The sequence below is a fragment of the Apostichopus japonicus genome, chromosome 16 (genome assembly GCF_037975245.1).
Source record: "Apostichopus japonicus isolate 1M-3 chromosome 16, ASM3797524v1, whole genome shotgun sequence".
NCBI lineage: Eukaryota > Metazoa > Echinodermata > Holothuroidea > Aspidochirotida > Stichopodidae > Apostichopus > Apostichopus japonicus.
The window spans coordinates 14205380-14222501 of record NC_092576.1 but is presented as its reverse complement, the minus strand read 5'-3'; the positions used below and the strand labels follow the sequence as shown (position 1 = coordinate 14222501).

The window sequence follows — 17122 nt, the reverse complement described above, 5'->3', positions numbered from 1 at the left end:
GGTTAACAGATTCTCAAGGGTGGGTAAAGAAAGCTATAATAAATTATATCTCATACATTGGGTTTACACTTCATCCTAAACTCACATAGAACTTTTTGAGACACACCCACCTGTTTCTTTCTGTTGAGACTGGGTCTTATCGGCTTCTTCTTCGCCATCCTCTGATTTCATCTGGTTCTGCTGTATTCTCATGAAGAGTGCCTTGGACTTTGCTGGCATCGACTTGGGCGGCTCGACCACCGGTTTGCCCGAGCCGGCCTCCCCACTCTCGCTCGCCGCCTTCTCGGACGACACGCTGTCTTCCATCGCCGGGGTGTGAGATGGAGACTCCCGTCTCCCCGGCAACGGGGGCATCTCGGACGACGCCGACGGGTCGTCTCCCTGGACGGCCGGTTCCGGGTTCTCTTGACTACTCACAGGCGGGGCTCTGTCCTCTTCGGGGGGCGGCCTCTTCCTCGGATCCGTGAGTAAGGAAGAAGGAGGAGGAGCTGGATCCTCCTGGTTGTGGTGATTCTGGGGTGCGGTAGAGGGTCCCGGATGCATTGGAGAGGACGGTGTGGGGAGCAATGGAGGGGGTCTTGAACTCTGCTCTGGTGGATCTATAATACATGGTGAAAACAGAGAAATCATGAGTTGCCACGACATTTGCGAAAATGATTTAATCGACAAAAGATTATTGTATTGGTGGAAAGCTTAGGTTGAGCTATTTGGCAATATCCTCATTGAATGTGACTTAATGAAGGGTTTCTTTAGAATGGAAAAGAGGAAGGACTGGGTAGGGGGGGGGGGGGGTGTTGGTGTTGGAAAAGGGATAAAAGGTATATTCTAGAAATTGATTTAATCAACAAAAGATTATTGGTGGAACGCTTAGATTGAGCTATTTTGCAATGTCTTCTTTGAATGTGACTTGTTCAAGGGTTACTTTAGAATGGAAAGGAGGAGGGAGTGGGTGCGGGGGCATAGAATTTTGATCTCTAAGAAAGCCATGTTATTTTTCTTTGTAAACGTTCCAGGAAAATCTCATTAACTGCGTAATGTAGGCATCATTCATGGCTGACCTTGGCAACCGTTTTGATTTCTTTATCACTCAGGAATTTGACCACATCACCATAGTTACTTGTCCTAATTCTAATCAGAGTTATTTCTATTATGGAGTGGTATCTATGACGCATTTCCCATGAGTTTTATCCATAGCAACGGAAAGATAAAACCTGACCCGAAGAGTGCTAGCCCGCATGCTCAATGTGTTTTTCACAGAAACAACCCTTAAACAATGATGTAACCATCACTATCCAGTGACGTTTTTTTTTTTTTAGCTTCCCCCATTTCTGCTCCATCGTTAAAATTCCCAACATTATTCTTTACAGACCTTGGTTAATGTACTTGTTATATTTGTCATAAAAACAAAGAATATAGTAATTTGTAACTAATTTGAGGTCATTGCACGTGAACTTCCAAATGCTTTCCGTTTTTTTGAGTAGATTGCAGTACGACAGGTATCAAGAGGACATCATTATTAGCAAAGATACTTCAATGGAGATCACCCACTTTTTCTTTTCAAAATATGTCAAAATACAGAAAAGCTAGTTATGTTTAGAGACAGAGAATTTATCTGACGACTTGTGAACTCTGTCGGTCGAAAGTCCCGAGTGGGTCATATTTGCACCGACCAGTCCTGCAACAAAATGTCCGACTAACCTTTATTCTGCTGTTGTCTGGAGGGCCCGCTAGATGGCTCGCTATGGCCATGGCTGTGGTGAGATGGTCCTTGTTGACCTTGTTGCCGTGGCGATCCCATAGGAGATCTGGCATGACCATGTGGTCCATCTCTCTTGTTAGAAGGACCGCCGTGGTGGTTGCCTTGCATATGTTCCTCTTGTTCGGCATTGTAGAACGACGGAGGCCTGAACGAAAAGATTAAAAGATACCGATAAAAAAAAAATAAAAAAAACAATGCAGGGAGAGGAAACTGATTTGACTGAGGATAAAACAATTGCATTCAAAATAGAACGATGATCTTTCACTCGAGGACTTAAACGTGATTTAATGAACGAACTACCTAAACTACATCATCGCAACATATCATGACTGATCAGATGACGTTCTTGCAATCAAAATGGAACCCATGTTCTTTACCCACCAAGAGTAGAGGAAGTAAAAGCATTTACTGATCACATGTTCTTGCAATCAAAATGGAACCCATGTTCTTTACCCACCAAGATAAAAGGAAGTAAAAGCATTGACTGATCAGATGATGTTCTTGCAATCAAAATATAACCCATGTTCTTTACCCACCAAGAGTAGAGGAAATAACAGCATTGACTGATCAGATGTTCTTGCAATCAAAATGGAACCCATGTTCTTTACCCACCAAGAGTAGAGGAAATAACAGCATTGACTTATCAGATGTTCTTGCAATCAAAATGGAACCCATGTTCTTTACCCACCAAGAGTAGAGGAAATAACAGCATTGACTGATCAGATGTTCTTGCAATCAAAATGGAACCCATGTTCTTTACCCACCAAGAGTAGAGGAAATAACAGCATTGACTGATCAGATGTTCTTGCAATCAAAATGGAACCCATGTTCTTTACCCACCAAGAGTAGAGGAAATAACAGCATTGACTTATCAGATGTTCTTGCAATCAAAATGGAACCCATGTTCTTTACCCACCAAAAGTAGAGGAAATAACAGCATTGACTGATCAGATGTTCTTGCAATCAAAATGGAACCCATGTTCTTTACCCACCAAGAGTAGAGGAAATAACAGCATTGACTGATCAGATGTTCTTGCAATCAAAATGGAACCCATGTTCTTTACCCACCAAGAGTAGAGGAAATAACAGCATTGACTTATCAGATGTTCTTGCAATCAAAATGGAACCCATGTTCTTTACCCACCAAGAGTAGAGGAAATAACAGCATTGACTTATCAGATGTTCTTGCAATCAAAATGGAACCCATGTTCTTTACCCACTAAGAGAAGAGGAAGTACGAGCATTGACTGATCGGATGTTCTTGCAATCAAAATGGAACACATGTTCTTTACCCACCAAGAGTATAAGCAAGTACAAGCATTGACTGATTACAATCTTCTCATTACACGGTTTTGTACTAAGGGCAGCATTATCTTAGACTCTTTCAAATTAAAAGTTCATGAAATGGAAAACTGACTGGATAAAGACCTAAAGAAGGGTTTTTTAAAAATGTTTTCAAGTTGATTTCACCTTGCATTTGTAGTGTACTAGACGACTTACGCAGACTTTTCTTCACAGATACAGTGTAACATGGACACCAAAGTCTGTCAATAAAACATTGTTCAATTCTTGTTTTTTTTTTCTTGGGGGTGAGGGGAGGGGAGAGGGGTGATATTATCGGCCCGCTTACCCATCGTCAAAGCCCAGGAGACCCTTCCTCTCCTTCTCCAGGATGATCTGCCCCTTCTCTCCGACCGGTTTCACTCTGATGTCGAACAGAGACGGGATGCTATTGCTGCTGTTGCTACTGTTGTTGTTGTTACTCTTGCTGCCCCCTTTCTGGGGGTGGGGGGGTTTACCTCCCGAGTTGCCCCTCTGGAATGGAACATTGGGCTGCTTCTCCGGAGATGGCAGCAGAGGCGGCTGATCGTTCTCCCGGTCTCTCATCTTTGGTCCCATCATCTCTTTTCTCATCTTTGAGGTACAGAGAAAGGGAAGAGCGAGAAGAGAAAAAATAAAATAAAGATCAGGATGGAAAAAAAATTTGACATGGCATAGTTTACTCCAATCCTTGAGAAAACACATTCGACAACATTTATTATTTCACGTGGTAATTGTAGTATATATATATATATATATATATATATATATATATATATACATTGAACAGAATGACTTTAAGCCTTTGTTCGAGCTTACGAAAAGTCTGTGGGTCTGTTCTACGGTTCCTAGAAATGATTCATCTCGAGTGCAAACGTGGCCAAGTTTCTTTGTTCTGACATTAAAAGTTACTTTCGATATCGGTCGTTCACTCGCTCTTGTCCGACACAGTCGATAAGATACCTACTTACTCTTGTTCTTCAAGTTCCCTCATATCTTGTTATCTTTACCCACGTTTACATATGCAGTATGCGCCATACATCGGTATATATTACAGTAATCTGTCGTTATTTGTAGCTGCCATGTGCTCCTTTTATGAGCCAAAACACATGCTCGTCGCAGTTTTGCACTTTCTCACTGAAAGATCACAATTTGTATGAATTTCTAGCTGTGATGTCGTTTCCCTTCTCTCTACTTTATGAGCTGAAACGTGCTTAACACTGCCATATAGTACCTAACTTTGTTTGAGCAGAGCGTGTGAAAGAGTTCATGGTAATACTCGTTATGGTTATAACAAATTTGTGAGTACATATCTTGTCAGAGACACAGATGTTTCAAGACGGGCAAATGCGACAATATCAGCAGAAATGAACTATTTTTTTTTTAACTTAAAATAAAAATAAAATATTTTTAAAGGTTTTTAAAGAGTATTTTTGAAAACTAAAGAGCATTTTTCTGAAATAAAGGTTTTTTTAAAGGTTTTGCTGGGAGGTCTGTATTTTGCACCTCTCAATTAAAATTAATACCGTGTGTCAAAAGTAACGAATAACAGATAGATCTTTGAGATACGTTTGCAGAGAAGTTGACCTTACCATATCGACGAGGGACTTTAGCTCCTCAGTGAGGGGTGCATGAGAAAACCGACACTTCTCCTCGCTGTAACAGATCTGTCCTGTGTGATAATATTTACAAGGATATTCCTGTGCAATAATGGTTAAGGGCAATAAATCATCTCTACAGAAAAAAACAGGCACAAATATTCTATAAACCAGGGGTTCCCTAACTGTGGTGCATGAACCCCCCCAGGCGGTGTGTGAGTCCATCCCAGGGGGTTCGTGAGACGTTTCTTAAAGTCAAAACTAGAGTACTTTTTGTTGAAATATCTGATATATTACATAATTTAGTAATGTACAAAAGTCGTACCTATCGACAAACTCTTTTCGCGTTCCATACACATATGTTGCCATAGTAGTACCATACCGTGCATGTGATAAATAACTGAATTATGAAACAGACACAGGCCGCATGACTTTGGTGAAGTTGGTGTACTCATGACAGTACAATACTACACATTGAACTTGATCTTTTACGAAGCACTGTTATGCGTATTATAGTATGACTCGGATCGTGTCTCGAAAAGTTGGGGGTTCGTGGACAAACTCTTGACATCCACAGGGGGTTCGTGGGGGGATAAAGTTATGGAAACCCTGCTATAAACATTACATAATTTATCTTTAATTGTACATCCTCGAACAAATACGAAAATAATAAAACATGGAACAGAGAAAGTAAAACCAGAGTAGTTCAAGGATATGATGCAGGAACATACAGAGAGGTCCTTTGGAGCAAAAACCTTGCAGATAAAACTTGCATTGTTCCAGCCTCTTAGGAATCGAGCCTTCATGCGTATATGAGCAATCCAGCCCCTGAAAAAGAGAGAAAAATAAAATAAATTAAAAAAAACACAAAAACACAGAACAAACAATGGTTCATGATACACAGTCATTTGTATGACATTTTTTTTTTCTTTCCATTTTTCAAACTTTAGAGAAATGACCCAGATTTTAAACATCTGAAGACTCATCAGTTGAAGTGACTGGACAACTCAGTCTAACACAAACTATAACTATCAGGTCTGTTCCTAAGATGCAACACAAAAACTCTGAAGAGAAAAAAAAACGACCACTACACAGCCACCCAGAGTTTCTAAACTTTCTGATCCGGCGAGGTCGACATAACTTTCAATATCTGTAGACTTGACTTTAATGCCGCGCGGGAATCAAAGGAAACTTAATTTGCGAGGTTGACTATAGAATATGTGACCAAAATTCATATTCTTCCCTTTTTCCCCCTCTTTCAAAATAATAATAAATAAAAAAATAAAATAAAAATAATAATAAAAAAAATCAATTAAAAAAAAAACATTTAAAAAAACAATGTAAAAAAAAGAAGTAAAAACATACAAAAATGGAGAGAGAATGCCACTTACCTTTTTACATTTATTCTCCAAATAAAATTTACAAATGAGATGCGTCTTTGGGACGTGGACCTTGCCCATGCTTTGGTCCATCATGATCTGCTGTTCCTGTTCGGACATGGGCTGCTGCTGCTGTTGTTGCTGCTGCTGTTGCATGTACTGTTGCTCGTGGTGGAGTTGCTGCTGTTGCTGATTATGATGATGATGATGGTGGTGATGAGGGTGAGGGAGCATGCGATCTTCCTCGTCAGACTCCATCTGTTGCTCCCGTCTCGACTTCTTGGGCGCATGTTTCGTACGATGCTATCGGAAGAGAGGAGAATATCATCTCAGAAGTTTCACTTAACGAGTAAGGAATGCATCTTTCCACCCAAGGGACAACTTTGCAAATTCATGTCGAGAGACTTTGCATATTCAAGTCAAGAGACTTTGCATATTCATGTCGAGACACTTTGCATATTCATGTCAAGAGCTTTGCATATTCATATCGAGAGACTGCATATTCAAGTCAAGAGACTTTGCATATTCATATTGAGAGACTGCATATTCAAGTCAAGAGACTTTGCATATTCAAGTCAGGAGACTTTGCATATTCATGTCAAGACACTTTGCATATTCATGTCAAGACACTTTGCATATTCATGTCGAGAGGCTTGGATGCGGTGGCGGGCGACAAGATCTCCACGTAAGACCTGGGAAGTTACCATGAAGACCGAACCCACCCACCCACCCCGCTGACCCACCCTTCAGAATCGGTGCTCAGACTATTCCCAAAACTTACCAGAGTCGGGTATTTATTTGCCATGAGACTTACCCCCCTCCTCACGATATAAGCACCTGGTGCACGCTAGTCACCGTACAGGTCGTGAGGAGACAGGTACCAGTGGAAAGGAAGTGAATACATTTCAAGTTGGCTCGGACGATGGATTTTATATTAATAGACGTCCACAATTACCTTAGGCCCGCTCCGAAAAACTGTAGATTTATTGGTTGACATAGATGTATTGAAAACAAATTTAAAAACCTGTGACCCATCATATTTTTTTCGGCCCGCTCCGAAAAACTGTAGTTCTATTGGTTGACATAGATGTATAAAAATTTTTTTTTTTAAATTTCCTGTGACCCATCATATATTTTTCGTGATCAGAACGTTCTGAAGCCCTTCGCTCTAGTAGGAACCCAACTTTGACCAAACTTTAACTTGACAGTTTTATTACAGATGTAGCTGGGTCTTGGGCTCATTTGCATATTAGGTTTAAGTCGGAAGGAAGACACCCAGTACGAGACAAACAATATAAATCTGGGTGGACGGCTCAGCTAAGACCGGAAAAAAACTTTGAAGCTCACATGTTTGTGTTTTTTCCTCTTCTTCTTCTTCGATCTGTGGGATGATTCAACCTCTTCCCCTTCCGACGCCTCCTCCTCGTGATTCAAGGGGGCATCCCCGCCCGAATCGAACCTACCATGGAGAGAAGGTGAAAGAGTTATACCTTGTACTGTGTTTGCCTCACTCTGGTGGTATGCCAAGTATGCACAAATTAATGGAAGATATAAGGTATACAACACTGGAAAGATAGATCCAGTCATAATGAGATCACATTCCCACTCTTCCAAATCTCTTCCAAATCATATCAAATCCATCAAGCCTTCTCATCTTCTCATTATAAAGCTGAGTTAAGGAAGCATCTCATGTAATTTAGGGTGTGGGGGGAGGGGGAGGCACTTTTCAGAATTATGTGAAATATGTGCGTTTTTAGAGTCTTATTTATTGGTTTTATTCGAATTTACCGTTAAAAGTGCAATTTGTTTGGCTCTAGGGCCCCATTGGAAAAGGGCCGACATTCTGTCACCCCAATGGGTTTAGCTCCTGTTACTCTTTTTGTTCTTTTCAATCTGTTTTGTTCTATTATATGTCATCTCTGTTATTTGTTGTATTTTGAACAATCCGAGTGCGAATAAAACAAACAAACAAACAGACACTCCTTTTCTTGAGAATTTAGCTATCTCATTGTGCTCTATCGGGCGAGAGTATTGTGGAGGGGGAAGGGATAGGGAGTGGGAGGGGGTTAGGGAGAGGAATATGGGGAGGTATGGATGGAGGAGGGAGGGAGGGCAGAGACAAGAAGGGAGAGTCACTGATTATATTTTATCAAGTAGAATGTGTTGTTGTAAGGAGACAGTGAATTGAGGTGTGAAGTAAATACGAGATGGTTTTATTTCCCATTATATTTCAGATGTTCCGACAACTTTGACAATACTCACATCCCCTGGCTTCTGCCTCCTCCTCCTCCTCCTCTTCTATCCTCCGAGCTACTCTCCCCGGACGATTTCCTCTTCAGTCTGTGTCTGCTCATCTCCTTCTTCAGCAGTTTGGTGTATTCCTCGTCACTGTCGGATGGAGAGGGCGCCCTCTGTCTCTTCCTCGGCTGTTGTTGTTGTTTCTTTTTCCGCGGCGAGGGCTTTCTCTCAGCAGCCTTCGCCACAGGTGCGTTATCCTGAGAGGCGGGGAAACGGTAACGTATAGATTACATATTTTAACTCTGGGTTTGATGGTAAGACTTGAGGTCAAAGGTCATTGTGGTTCCCAAAGCCAGCATTTTTAAACCATGATATAAAAAAGTAATTCAATCTGCCTTCCTGTGCCATCTATGGAGGAGAAAATGGACCTTTGATATCTGTCCTCCCCATACTTTTTGAAGGAAGACTATTATGCTTTATGCTATTTACTCACAGGTCCACAGTATGACTCAGTGTCAGGCAACAGTCAGGGTTGACCCTGTTTCGATTGTCAGGTTTCACGTTGCTGTTACTATAACACGATACAAGTATATAATTCCTCACCACTGGGAGATACAGTACGGTGGAGTTGCAGATGAATCTGAAACTGTGGAACACCAGGGTTCACCTTGATGATCGGAATAGTATTACTATCTCTTAAAATGATCTCTCCCAATCACTCTCTTAAAAAAGGCACAAAAAAATAAATAAATAAATAAATAAATGTATGAACCAATCAATCAATAAAAATAAATAAAATAAACAAAAAAAATAAAATAAACAAATAAAAATAAAATAAAAATAAAATAAACAAATAAAAATAAAATAAGCATTGAATTAAAATAAATGAACGAACGAACGAACGAACGCACGAACGGATCGATTGATTCATTCAATCAATCAATAAATCAATCAATAAATCAAGCAATCAATCAATCAAGTTCAAATATCTTCTTCTAACCTCCTTTGCCTCCTCTTCTTCCTCGCTGGGCATCTCCTCGTCTTCTTCGACTATCTCTCCCTGATCGCCCATCTCGCCTGCGGCCATTGCCATGGCCCACGCCTGCAGCGCCTGCATCCTCTTCTCTTCCTTCTTCCTCTTTCTTCTCTCCTTGTTCTTCTGCCGTTTCTTTATCCGTCTCTTCTCCTCCACATCCACGTCATCTTCACTCTCCTCTTTTTCTTTTTTCAAGAGAGCAGAAGAGAATATATTATGTCGAGAATATATTCATTCAACAAAAAATTCATAATAATTATAATAAAAATAAAAATAATAAGAAGAATAATACTACTACTAATAATAAAAATAATAATAATGAGAAGAAGAATAATACTACTACTACTATTCTACTACTACTACTACTACTAATAATGATAATAATCATAATAATATTAATAATAACAATAATAATAATAATACTACTACTACTATTCTACTACTACAACTACTGCTACTACTAATAATGGTAATAATTATAATTATAATAATAGTAATAATAATAATAATAATGTGCAATATGGTGGTGGGTACTGCATCACAGGCAAAGTTTTTTGAAAGTGTACCAAACGCACTGCACCAAACGCATTGCCGTATGTATACAAATACTTTGCAAACAATACACGACAGCCTTGTTTTAATCCTTTTTTTGTCTTTTTCACAGCCTGCTAACTGTGCTGTACATGTAATGAAGATCGCTACCATGATTATCACAATTTAGCAAGTTTTAAGTATATATAATTTATACAGTCTATACCAATCCTGCAGAAACTGCAAGTAAAGGCACACGCTCTGGCAGGCAGGCTCATTGCACAAGCAAACAATATACCTAACCCAGCTATATATAATATATATACAATTTCAACAGAGAATACACCAGTATCGCTGTCATGACTGAACTGCAGCCAAAAGACACAAGTGCGTCACCCATAGAGACGATCTGGACCCTCGAACAAACGGAACCTCTTTATGGAACATAAACAAATATTTCCGATCCATAATCAAGAGTAATCATGAATGTATACAGGCTAAACAACTTTCTCTTGAGCTTACCCCCATCATCCCTCTTCCCTTTCCCACCTTCCCCCACCATTTACCCACTTTTCTTAAGACCATCACCAACGTTCCAAAGTGGACGTTGCATTCTGTAATCAAGACTAATCATGTATACAGGCATAAACAACTTTCTCTTGAGCCTTCCCCATCATACCTCTTCCCTTTCCCCACCTTCCCCCACCATTACCCACTTTTCTTGAGACCATCATTCTGCATTCTATAATATTTAGGCCTACCCGTTAACTCCTCCTCCTCCACCTCCTCCTCCTCATCATCGTCGATCTCTCCATCTTCTAGTTCGTCCGCTGGCGGGTCGGTCTTCTCTCCCTCCGTCGTGGATTCTCTCTCCTGCTCTGCTATCACAGACAGACTATATAGAATAAAATGGAAATAAATAAAAACGTTACATTCTCAGATCTCCTCTCAGAATTGTAGTCATGGGAACAACGTATATAGTCGAAGGTTGGATAGGGGATGACAGGCAGGAGTGCAAGAGGGACTCAGATTTTTCGTCCCATCTTATTATCACCTTACCCCCCCCTACCCCTGCGATATACCGTAAAAGCACTGCGACCGCCCATGTCAGCATGTCCATTACACAAATATAAACAAAATAGTCTACACATGCGGCCCGTTCCAGATTTTAACGCGGTCCTATACTTGTATCATTACTTTTACAATTCCACTGGGAGGAAATGTCTGAAAGCACCTGTTTATTCATTGCAATGAAAGGAAATGACACAATTTCGCAAGCTATATCGGTGAGACTGAAGACACAAGAGGAAGACACAAGAGCAGGGACCTAAGACAGGCTAGTCTCGAAAGTGAAAGAATGCGGTCATATTTGACTGGCGCATGATCTGTTGGGCAGAGCTTGCAAATTTTGATAGAAGTCTGTAGAATCTACGGACTCGTTAATAAATCTGGCGAATTTTATTCAGATCGACATTTTTATCGACAGATAACTCGATAAAAATAATGACCATTGATATGAAAATTGCATAGGACGGTGTCCTTTTCAATTTTTCATTTTCAGTGCAGTAAGCTGGAAAGGTCAAAGTTAAAATTTGGCAAACACGTTCTGAGATTTTAAAAGCAAACCACAACAACAATGGATACTACAACAATGTCTAACAAATCATAGTAAAACCCCTCTCCCCCCCCCACCCTAACTCTCACTTCTCCCTCAGACAAATATTTAACCTACTCTTATAGGCAAAATAGTTATGCAAAATGGAAGAATCAGCTATGTCACAAAGAGTTTCATATTTTCCTTTTTTCAAATGTTCACATTTTTCAGTAATTTCTATCATCAGTATATTAAAGGCAGTGAAGACTGGCACCAAACCGTATGCCGCGCTTTGAAAAAGTTAACTTTCCGTTGCTTGCAAATGACATTTCCTTCTTGCCGCTACAAAATGCAGACAGTAATGAAACGTGATACCTTGTTATCTTTTATCTAGACCTGAGATATCCCTACACTGTGTTGTGGGTATTGACCGCAGCTGTATGTACTGACTGTACACTAGTGTCTAATTACCGATGGTAGCAAGTTGTGTGTGTATTTTCTGGGATCAATGGTGGGGTGTCTAACACTTCTGTTACACCTCATTCGAAACTAGGTCAGATTACCGGCATGAGACTTGTGCGCGAGTCTTCACACCCTTTAATGATTTTAAGGCAACCTGTGTGGCACCCTTCTCCCCCTTACTGCCACACACCAGTGTTGCTTCCTTCTTTACCAGCAGTGGGAGTTGAAGGAGAGAGGGTTTCACCCCTGAACCATTTCTGTTCCAACATATTGTTATGTACAATCAACATGCCAGCCTCTTTAAATATCTGCTTTATTGGCTCCAATTATAGCACGCTATAGCTAGGAAAGTTTTGTGATTACGTAATCGACCTGCCACAATATTAAATCCACCAATACAACTAGCCTGCAAACTGTAGCTACTTAACACCATTAGGCTCTTTGTGAAAACACTGTGTGGAAATATGTTCATGTCTACAGTGTAGTTAATCATACACAGCGTTCTCACAAAGACCCTCATACAAGATAAAATATGTAGCAGGTGTTGCAGACTAATTGGTAAAAAGATGTCATTTTAACGACCAAGGCAGGTCGATTACGTAATCTCAAGAGACTTTCCACGATGGCCGCGTGCTATAGTTGGGGGTCTATACAGCAGACCTTTAAGTTCAGTCACAACAAGCGTACATATTGCCTTCTGTACACTACACATAAGTAGTAGTAGTGTTCCTGCATTTGTGTGTCTGTTTGTACAGTGGTCATACAAATATCAAATCATGCACAATAATTCTCCTGTTCCTTTTTCCTTCCCAAAGTTTACTTAACAATGGTCCTACTCAGTTCAACACACACTCAAGTTATATATCCACTAAGTTTGACCCAGGCTGTCAATTCAAACCAGGAAGTTCCCATAAATTAAGTGGAATTTGATCAGGAAAGGCAAAAATACTTTTGCTACACCCCCTTGCTAATGGTACATTCCAAATTTCCCTATGCATATTCAACACCCACACAAACACTATGCAAATTCTGATTACTGATCAGGGCCAGGCTGTGTTGTACTGTACCTTGTGTACTATGTATATGTACTAAGCTATAAACAGCAAAGCGATACTGTAGTCACACACTACTGACTATACATACACACTGTACAAATAGGAATTCATCTACCTTGGTGTTTGCCATCCCAGTGCAATGTTGGGGGTGTTGTGATCTGCAATGGCAAACACTATCCACTGTAGTTCTAGCATAGTGTTGGGTGTGTGTATATATATGCTACATTTAATCCTTTATGAAAACAACCAAACTTGAATCTAAAATAGACATTGATTCACTCACTGGACAGTACACAAATGTTATTATGAAATGCATGATATAATAGAAATCAGTAGCAAGGCATAAAGATTAATATATATAGGCTATATGGCTCAAAAAAGTTGTTTTTTGTTTAGATTTTCTTTTGAGATTAAATGTTGTTGAAATGGACTTGATAGAAGAAGAGGGAATAAAAGAACTGCTGAGGTTATATTACATTTTAGTTAAAACTAATGGGGTTTATAGAACATAATGGATGTTTAAAGAGGTACAAACAAAACAATATTTTTACTGTTTAGGGGGAAAAAAAGAATGGAAAATAATATAGAAGAGATAAGGCTATGTAGAAATGAAGGTAGTTCAATTTGGAATGGATTGTGCAGGCGTACAAACTAAATTTCCATAGCCTACATGTGCATGTGTGGGTGTACAATAGGGGGAGGGGGTGGAATGCCATAATCTAGTGCTATGAATGAACAAATTTCGTCCTTAATATGGCTATCTTGGCTACACTTAAAGGCATTGAATACTCACCCCAAACCGCGCCCTGAAAAAGTTAACTTTCCGTTGCTTGCAAGTGACGTTTTGTTTGTGTCGCTACAAAATGCAGACAGTAAGGAAACATGATACCTTGTTATCTTTTATCTAGACCTGAGATGCCCATCGCTGGTATGTACACTGTGTTGTGGGTATTGACCGTAGCTGTTTGTATTGACTGTACAGTTAGTGTCTAATTACCGACAGCAGCAAGCTGTGTGTGTATTTTCTGGGATTGATGGTGGTGTCTAACACTTCTCTTACACCTCATTTGAAACTAGTTCAGATTACGGGCATGAGACGTTTCTTTGTGCAAGAGTCTTCACACCCTTTAAAATTACAGATTTACTTCAAATATCAGCGATACGTTTGATTTATCATTAAACATCCTCTTCGGATTCAAAGGGAGCACCTTCAAACAGGAAACGGCGACCAATTTTTTTTTCTAAGATCAGAAGAAAACTTTTCGCCTCCACAAGTTTGAAGTTTCAGGCAATTTTTTCTAGATCCTGACTCTATAAACACCACCTTTCAATTATCGCAGAATTATCTCAGATATATATTGACAGGCCGACTATTTGAGCTCAAACTTGAAACTGACTGAAAGCTTGACCAGTACTAGAAGATTGAGCATTATAGTTCCACCTGGTTACCCTTTACCCCTTCAACCCCTCCTTGCCCCTCCCCCTTCCCTCTATGCCCTTGGGTTATAACTTTTTGAAGCAGTGATGTCATATGTCATTCCCTAGCTTTCTAGTTCTAGCTAGCTTGGAACTTTGTACCCTGTATATTTACCCTCTTATTACAGACAAACAGCTTGGCCGTGTACCCAAACTATTTATCGATCCTTCCAATATATACCAACTTCTGGTGAGCGTTACAGCTTCGGTGTATGTACATGCCTCGGACAGTATTTATCACGAGGATTAAAGGTGGATGATTTAGATTTCCTACATTTTGCTCTGTAGAGATCATAATCTTCCCTTGGGTAGAAATTATTCCAATCTGACATTTAAACAACTGGTGAGAAATGTTTTTCTCGAGGGTTCAGGTGTTAAATTTTCAAAGTTTTATAGTTTCATGATTAAGTGACCAGTTTTGGTTATTCTAGCATATCTGCTGTCAATGCTAGATCACTCGCTACATGTGACAAGGTTATTCATTCTTCTATAGACACAGACAGTGGTTGCAAGGTCTGTGACTGTTAGCCTACTTTTCTGTAGACAAAGGGAGTGGTTGCATGTGATGCAATTTGTTTCTGCCCTACATTTTTTTACAACATGAACATGTGAATATTTGTTGTTGTCCAGGAACGTCACATGCAGAGATCCCGACACAAATGTGCGATATGGGGTAGAGGACGTAGGAGGGGTCTGCTGGATTCAGACCAACTTGTTCAGTGGTTTTAACATTGCAGAAAGACTGAATATTATTGCTGTGATCAATGTATTTGGGGGGGGGGAGGGGGAGATGGATTCCCCAGCCCCTTCATAGAACCCTGTCTAGCATAACTTTCGAACCATTTAGAAATCATATCTTCAATGTTGTTGAATCATGTCATATCTGACAAGGAAATTTCCTGCTTGACACCACATCTCAACCTCCCACCCCCCCCTCCCCGGAATGCACCCCTACTTCATTCTTCCCACCAAATGGAAGTAACCAAAAATGTGAGCACTGAGTAGCAATGAAAATGTCCCCTTTTTTCCCCTTTTGCACCTGTAGGCAAGGAATATTGCTGGCCCCATTTCTCATATATATATCACAGCCATGGCCTGCGATTAGGGGAACGGTGGCCCTGGTGTCTGTTTTGGTTTGCTTTTGTAACTCATCTTTAACATCACAGAGGAAATGTTGACTGCTGACTGGACCAGAGGCAGGGCTCTCTTCACATTTTCCTTTTGTGGGGTGGGGGTGGGGGTGGGGCAATGGATCCGTGAATTTTAATCTTTGTCCGAGTCTAGCGTATTTAAGTCTTACAAACTGATAAACCCTAGATCGCATTTAAGTAACAGCAGCAAATAAGTTAATAATTTTTGTGAGTCATGCAACACGCTAACTTATAAAGGTATTAATGGAAGCCAGGTTATCAAATTTATCAATTTATAAAGCCCCGGTCTATACACCATATAATCCAACCATGGATATGCCTAACAGCCTAAGTTTAATAACATGAAAGTTTGTTTTAGTTCAACAATGAAATACCACTGTGTTCTTCCACTTGAAAAAAAAACATTGTGGTCAATAAAATTGGTATAAATCTTCCTAGTGTACTATTCCTAACAAAGCACTAAAACTACCACTGGTGTAGTACTAACATAAAGAAGCATGCAGCAGCCAATATACAAACATATAACACACTTGATCCAAAATGTCCAAGTCCAAATTTGATCAACTGAATAATTTGTCAGAACACTTAAAAGTATATGAGCTAGCCTTTTACTAGTTTTGATCAAATTTGTATTCGTTGTTATTATTTTATTTGAACCTTTTAATCGATATTTTTATTTAAGATTAGGTCTTTGTAGTTTTCTGGGTATGTGAGTATATGTATATATAGTCTTGTGTATAATGCAGCAGCTATCCACTGTACAGCACTTCACGTTTCTATATTTATGGGTGGGTGCTTTCACATGTCGAATCAATTTAAAATTAGGAAATTACTTCCACATAAAAAACTAGCCGTTGATCAATTCCCTGTGATAATGTTATCCACCAAAAATGGCAGTTAACAGTGATAAATAGTTTGAAAAAATTATCACGTTGGCACACCGCACTTAAACTTTCGCGGGGCTGCATTTGATATCGGTAACGATGCATTTACCTATTCTGATAATGGTCTGCTCGTATGAATATGCAACTTCAAGAATCCGGGGACTACGTGACGTCACTATCTCCATTTTCATTAACATATTACGACCATCCTATGGGAAGCAACATACTAACAATTACGACAAATTACACACAATTTAATTTGTATACGTGCGTATTTCTTATTCCATTAGTTACCTCATAATATGACCAACAATAATCCACCGGGAAACTTGTAAAAAGACGAAAACTTAGAATATTACTTGACCTGTTGTTAGCTGGTATATCTGATTCATTGTTTCCTTTGCTCACCAAAGGTGGGGGTGTGTCAGAGAGGCTTTCAAGAGCCATTTTTCAGTCGTACCGCGCATATCACTCCAAGAAAATAGACTCAAAATGTTCTCCAATACATAAAGATAATCAGAGATTCCTTTTCATCAAGAAAAGAGGAATCTAACCAAAATTTACCACCGTTCTTTGTCTCGTGAGCGCGTTATGCACGCTCATTTTATGCTTGTAATGGCTGACTAGTGACGTAGTGTT

General features: G+C 39.8%; 1 protein-coding gene across 1 annotated transcript in view; it reads right to left on the bottom strand.

Moving 5' to 3' along the window:
* LOC139982571 (uncharacterized) overlaps positions 1–17122 on the bottom strand; it is a 20291-nt gene extending 3169 nt beyond the window's left edge. Inside the window, exons 1-11 of the mRNA XM_071995483.1 lie at positions 16848–17122; positions 10623–10756; positions 9295–9515; positions 8319–8551; positions 7404–7515; positions 6069–6359; positions 5395–5505; positions 4672–4782; positions 3390–3673; positions 1699–1904; positions 111–599 (exon numbers count right to left, since the gene is read on the bottom strand). Of these exons, the coding sequence (XP_071851584.1) occupies positions 111–599; positions 1699–1904; positions 3390–3673; positions 4672–4782; positions 5395–5505; positions 6069–6359; positions 7404–7515; positions 8319–8551; positions 9295–9515; positions 10623–10756; positions 16848–16930 (2275 nt within the window). The 5' untranslated portion in view covers positions 16931–17122. The remainder of the gene's footprint in view (positions 1–110; positions 600–1698; positions 1905–3389; positions 3674–4671; positions 4783–5394; positions 5506–6068; positions 6360–7403; positions 7516–8318; positions 8552–9294; positions 9516–10622; positions 10757–16847) is intronic.